Source organism: Schistocerca nitens, chromosome 4 (assembly GCF_023898315.1).
Source record: "Schistocerca nitens isolate TAMUIC-IGC-003100 chromosome 4, iqSchNite1.1, whole genome shotgun sequence".
Taxonomy (NCBI): Eukaryota; Metazoa; Arthropoda; class Insecta; order Orthoptera; family Acrididae; genus Schistocerca; species Schistocerca nitens.
In genome coordinates, this window is record NC_064617.1 from 945,234,036 (window position 1) to 945,240,821 (window position 6,786).

Sequence of the window (6,786 nt, forward strand, 5' to 3'; positions counted from 1 at the left end):
ACTGAAGTTCACTGTATATAAAACGAATGGCAGTCCTAAAAGATAATGTGTGCCCGACATTGGAACTGCGTTAATTAAATAAAACGATTGCCTTACGAATGAGCGTCTCTGGCGATTAATAATATAACGCGTATTCGGCTTGAAATACCCGTTCCACTGGCTGATTTACCTCTTCTATCATTTCCCTATATCGCTTCCGGCAAATTCCCGTTTCTTCTGTAAGGATATCCATACTATTACATTCGTTGCAAGTTCACATTTATTACGACTCCACTAGCGACGGAACGTTTGTTCTCAGCTACCTTTCATCATCCCAGCGACCGCACTTCGTACTATCAGCCATCAAGCGCCGTCTAACAATGTACGAAACGCTATCAGGAGGAAAATTACTGGGGGTCATACGTCTTTTGGAGGATATCTGCGCTGAGACAACGCCCAGGTGTGGCCCCCACGCAAGGACGGGCGACCGAGGCCCGCTACTTTCACACGTCATGACGCGTCGCAGTCCGACTCCCTATATATAGCGCGACACGCATACAGAAAGCACATTTCAGCAGCAGCAGTAGCAGCAGCAGCAACCACCCTCACAACCATGAACACCCTGGTAAGTACTGCCACAGTAACTAATCTGCATTCATTACTATTTCTGTACTGCGAAGACGTACATTGTGTGTACTGTGATTGACAACTATCATCATCATTTGGCATTTGCCCTACAGGTCGTTCTGAGCGCCGTCCTGGCCGTGGCAGTGGCTACCCCTGGCTACCTGGGCGCCGGCCCCGCCGCAGTCGTCGCCCCCGCAGCGTACGCCGCCCCCGCGGTGGTGGCCGCCCCCGTGCACGCCGGCTACGCCGCCTACGGCCCCGCCCCCGTCGCCGTGCGCTCCGACGGCTACCTGCTGGACACCCCTGCCGTCGCCGCCACCAGGGCCGCCCACCTGACCGCCGTCGCCCAGACTCAGGCCCGTGACGCCGTCATCAACGGCGCCGCCCTCGCCTACGCTGCCCGCGCTTACGCCGCCCCCGCTGTGGCGTACGCCGCCCCCGCGCCTCTGGCCTATGCCGCCCCCGGTGCTCTTGCCGCCGCCGCCCACCTCCACGCTAAGGCTGCTCTCCTGGGCTGAAATGTCTTCCTGTAATTCTACTCCTTCACTAAAATAAAGAAAACCTAAAAAAAAGTGTTTCATTGTTGCGTTTACTTCCCTTAGCTTCGTAATATCTGATATTATTTAAAAGAAAAGCAGCAGACAAGAAGGGAACGAGACAAGGTTTACAATATACCAATAGTATCCAATCTGTACGTAGAGAAATCTGGGAAATGGAAAGTAAGAACGATTCTTAATTTCACGAAGAAAAAATAAATCCTATTGGTTTGGCTAATAGCTTTGCCAATATGTTAGAGACGAAAGAAGACAGGGATTATTAGTTAAGTGTTATGGACTGTGTCTTGAAAAGAGGTTATGAGATGAAATTCAACTATGTTAGAACAATGATGAAAGAATGTAAACAATTTGAAACTGATGATGCTGTAGGATTTGCATCACTCAATGAAGTACTAAAAATAAAATATATAACTGAATAGAAGGAAAAGCGTTCAATAAAACGAAGAAATTGTTAAAAACTAATGTAAATTAATGTATTAAGAGGTCTTTCCTCAATGTACGATTCCTTAATTGTTTTCACATCAGGTGGATCACATTCAAACAAGCGACGATAATTTCTTTGCACATTATTGGCGTTTTTGTATCTGCAAACAACAGTACTGCTTGCGCGCGCTGCTGTGGAGTCGCCATTTTAACTTCATGCGACCATGCTGCACTCTGGCGACGGTACTTGGCACTTCTGACGCACGAATATAAATTGTTTGAGATGCTCTAAAATGTGGTGCATTTTTCATTGTCGTATCTATTTGCTTTTTCTATCCTGGGTCCTTGGGAGAGGTTTGAGTGGGACACCCTGTATTTGGCCCGAGTGTATCATTGTACGAAAGTAAACTGTTTGATAGCTGCTAAGTAGCAGGGAAATTGTTGGACAGAAATGATCACAGGTAACGATAGACGACATGAAAAACATTATATACGTAACAGAGAAGGAATGACTTATTTATAACGAAAAATGGTACAGATTTCACCACATGGGAATGCAGGATAACTTTCTTGTTTGTGACAGATCAGACTCCCAACATAGATGTCGATATGGGACTCTCAGTAAGGAATGTGGCCTCCACGGGCACTAATAGACATCTTGCACTTGTTGTTCATGTCCGCTATCTAACTGTTGGGGACTTCATAGCTGATATTGTCCTCTCCTTTCTCTGGGAGGTTTCCAGTTCTAGCACGGCTCGGGGAGAGAGTGTTAAATGAGAAAGACGGCTGCTAAGAGCATCCCAGGAATGCGGTATAGGGTTTAGGGCTTGGAAGTACGCAGACCATTCAATACATCCACTATCATTACTTGCCGTTGTGTTCGGCATCTCAGAGATCCTATGTGGGCAGGCAATATATTCCACAATAATCTCCTTGCAGAACCGCTGTGCTATAAGAATACCTTGCGCAAAGACAGACAGGGCTGTTCTGTCATTGCGCATAATGCCTGCTCATGCCATGGTGCCTAGATCAGCCGGCCGCTGTGGCCGAGCGGTCCTAGGTGCTTCAGTCCGGAACCGCGCTGCTGCTACGGTCGCAGTTTCGAATCCTGCCTCGGACATGGATGTGTGTGATGCCCTTAGGTTAGTTAGGTTTAAGTGTAGGGGACTGATAACATCAGATATTAAGTCCCATAGTGCTTGGATCCATTTTTTGTGTCTAGATCATACTAGTAAGGTTCATGAACTTTCTGGTGGCCAGAAGGACTAGCGACCAAGAAGCAGGATCGTCAGAGATCGCCGACTAAGACGCTCTCTACACCAACGAATTCTTTCTCGACGATGGCGTGGTTGGAGTATGATACCTTTAACAGGCTTCTAAGCGTGCAATCCGACCTGATTCAGTCTCCTAGAGATGGTTCTGGCAGAGACATGTGTGGCGGTAGTGGTTGCAAGATCTTCTACGATGTGCCTAGGAGTGAGGTGTCTGGTCCTTTTCACCACTCGGGCTACTTTTTGATCCTCTTGCGGTGTGGTGGTCCGTTTACGACTATTAACCAGCTTTCGCACTGCATCTGAATCTTGAGCGGCCTTTTTTAAATCGAGAGTTGACTCTTTTGCACGCAAAAATTACAGTGGCAACAGTGTGGGACACTGACCAACTTCGAGCCGTCCACGACAGTAAGCATTCAAATGTCGTCTTGTAAAGATGCCGTACAACACGGAATGTCACACTAATCGGTGTCACAACAATCTTTGTAAAACACTGTGCTGCATGAAGTTACCGAATGCACAGTCTTCAATGCAGTTAGAACGTCCCGCCCCTCTCTTATCAATTTGATCCCGAAAAGGTTACCAGCGTGACTGCTTATACTGTACACCTATAGAAAACCTAAAACGCACGCCAAGTAGACATGTGACGTTACTTACACGGTTCGTAGTTCTGTTATCTCTTCCCGTTAGGAACTACATGTTTAGCGTTACATAAAACCCGATTTCCTTAATAAATCCTCACGCTGCAGACACTGTTGGATTTATAACACATCTTTGGAGGGAATGGTGATTTCTCTTCCGCTTCCATTCACGTACGGAGCGGCGGAAGAATTTTGTAAGTGGGCTTTCTCGGGGCAGTGTCTGTCTTCGGATGTCTGCCAGTTCAGTTCTTTCTCTCATGGGTCAATGAAATCTGGTACTATTCGTACTGCTCATCTAGTCGTAATTGAAAGGAATCCCACACATTTAAGAAATATTCTACGATATGCGACACAGGTGTTTTTTTATGGGCGGTGGCTGTGGCCGAGCGGTTTTATGCGCTTCAGTCCGGAACCGTGCTGCTGCTACGGTCGCAGGTTCGAATCCTGCCTCGGGCATGGATGTGTGTCATGTCCTTAGGTTAGTTAGGTTTAAGTAGTTCGAAGTCTAGTGGACTGATGACCTCAGATGGTAAGTCCCATAGTGCTTACAGCCATTTGATCGATTTTTTGTTTTGTTTTTTATGCAGTCTCTTTTGTAGACTCATTGGGCTTCCCTAGTGGTCTGTCAGTAAATCGAAGTCTGCTACCTGATTTCCCTACGACTGAGATTATGTGACCGTTCCATTTCATATCCCTACAAAGTGTTACATCCAGGTATTTGGACGAGTTGATCATTTACAATTTTCTGTACTCTTGAGGGCCCGAGGCGGATTTTCTCTCTTGCAGAGACATTACACCTCCTAACATCGTGTCAGGCCTTCTTTGGCCCGGCGTATGCAGCAACTCGACATGGCAGGGACTCAACAAGTTACTGCAAGTCACCTGCAGAAATATTGAGCCATGCTGCCTCTACAGGCGTCCCTAATTGCCAAGATGTTGCACGTGCAGGATTTTGTGCAGAAAGTGACCTCTCAACTATGATGCATAAATGTTCAATGAGATTCTGTAGGCCGATCTGGGCGGCTAAATCATTGCCTCTAATTATCCAGAATGTTCACCAGACCATCGCGAATGAATGTGGCTCAGTGAAATGGCACACTGTCCTCCATAAAATTTCCATCATTATATGCGAACATGAAGTCCAAGAATGGCTGCAAATTGTCTGCAAGTAGCCGAACACATCCAGTACCCAGTCTATTCCATGTAAACACAGCCCACACCATGACAGAGCCCGGCACTAGCTTGCACAGTGCTTTGTTGATAACCTGAGTCTATGGCGTCGTTGTGTCCGCACCACTGTCGAACCCTAACATCAGCTGTTACCGACTGAAATCGGGACTCATCTGACAACGCCACGGTTTTGCAGTCGTCTAGGGTCTAATGGATATAGTCAAGAGCTCAGGAGCGGCTCTGCAGGTGATGCCGTGCTGTTAGTACAGGCAATCGCGTCTCTAGTCAAGTGCCATACCCCAATAAAGTCAAATTTCGTCGCATTGTCCTAATGGATATGTTGGTCGTACGTCTACCATTCACTTCTGCAGTTAATTCACGCGGTGTTGATTGTCTGTTAGCAATGTCAACTCTACACAAACGCCGCTGCTCTCGGTCGTTAAGTGAAGCCCGTCGGCCATTGAGTTTTCCATGGTTACAGGTAATGCGTGAAATACAGTATTCTCGGCACACTCTTAACACTGTGGATCTCAGAATACTGAATTCCCTAACATTTCCGAACTGTAATTCCCATATGCCTAGCTCCAACTAACATTGCGACCTTGAAGTCTGTTAATTCCCATCGTGAGGCCATAACCACGTTAGAAATCTTTTCACGTGTAGAAATCTTTTCACATGTATCATCTGAGTACAAATGACTGCTCTTTTATACCTTCTGTATTCGATACTTCCGTCATCTGTATATGTAGATATATCGCTATCCCATGACATTTCTCACCTCACTGTAAGCTGTGATGTAAAAATATCAGCGATTTGGATTTGTCAGCGTATAATTCCAACTGTGACTCGTTGATATTATATGATATGACTATTTTTCGTTTTGTCAAATGCACGATTCCACGTTTTTCAACATTTAAAGCAAGTTGCCAAACTTTGCTCCTCTTTGAAATCTTATAAAGATATTACTGAATATTTGTACACTTTTTTTTCAGATATCACTTTATTTTAGGTTACTGCATCACCTCCGAGAAGTCTGAAGACACAATTAATATTGTCCGCAATGCCATTATTAGGCTCGCAAAGAGCAGACAACAGTATTTGTGATAATAATGCAGTGAAACTGATTCAGATGCAGTGCTTCTTTACCGACAAAAAGTGAAACTATAAATGTATCGAAGCCAAACGTTACTCGGATATTCAAATGCTGTATATAATAAGTGTGAGAAGGGAGGGATTAGTGACAGCTATCAATTTCTCTGGGAGATAATGGCTCCATACCGGACCGGGATTCGAAAGCGGAACTTCCTTACGAGGGGTTGATGTAATTCCGTAGTTCAGTAGTACACTGTTCGCGAAAAGCAGTGTTCCGGGTTCAGGCCTATAGTGCATCATCCTTTAGACACCACTAACTCGTAGGAGATATACCGTCTGAACAGGCTCTAACGGCACTGCTATATCTAGGTGAAAAGCAACGTCAGACCATGTAGCTCACTCTCGTAATACTACAATAAGTTGTACTGACAAGACCTTGCTTACACTCAACCGCATCATCTGTGTGATTTGAAATAATCGTCCGTACTAACACAACGATCTCGCGTAAGATTTGAAATTCAGCTTCTCACGCTATAAATCAACCTACAGCTCACTATGACATTACTGTGTACTAAGGGATTGACACAATAACACTTTTCGTGGTATAATGGGGTCAGTGGTACCTACCTGGATATTAATTACAACAACACATCTATCAGGCTTCACTAGGTTCAATAGACAAACTACCACCAAAGCTAGTATCAGTCACCAGAAAAATACTAAATGCGAGAGTCTACGGGGAGTAGGAATGATGTCTTTACTTTACCAATAACAGCAAGCTATTGTAAGCTTATCCTGTGTACTCTGATAACTCAACAGCGTACGTACCAGAATTGATGCTATCGTACATAACTGAGGAGTACATTATATAGATCCGTTGTCTGTTGTAGTCGCTACTGTTTTAAAGTTTCAACGAATAATCGTATATTCAACCTATCAGTGTGAACGTTATAATTTTTTACGTAAGTCGGAGAACACGTTCACATGGCGAAGACATATTTTTATATTGTTTATGTCTCGTTGCCA

General features: G+C 45.0%; 1 protein-coding gene across 1 annotated transcript; it reads left to right on the forward strand.

Annotated features, from left to right (window-relative positions):
* The first annotated feature begins 472 nt into the window (after window positions 1-472).
* LOC126253604 (cuticle protein 16.5-like) lies at window positions 473-1,180 on the forward strand. The gene is made up of 2 exons (XM_049955054.1): window positions 473-604; window positions 720-1,180. Exons 1-2 carry the CDS (start codon window positions 593-595, stop codon window positions 1,122-1,124), a joined length of 417 nt encoding a protein of 138 aa, XP_049811011.1. The 5' UTR covers window positions 473-592; the 3' UTR covers window positions 1,125-1,180.
* The last annotated feature ends 5,606 nt before the right edge of the window (window positions 1,181-6,786 follow it).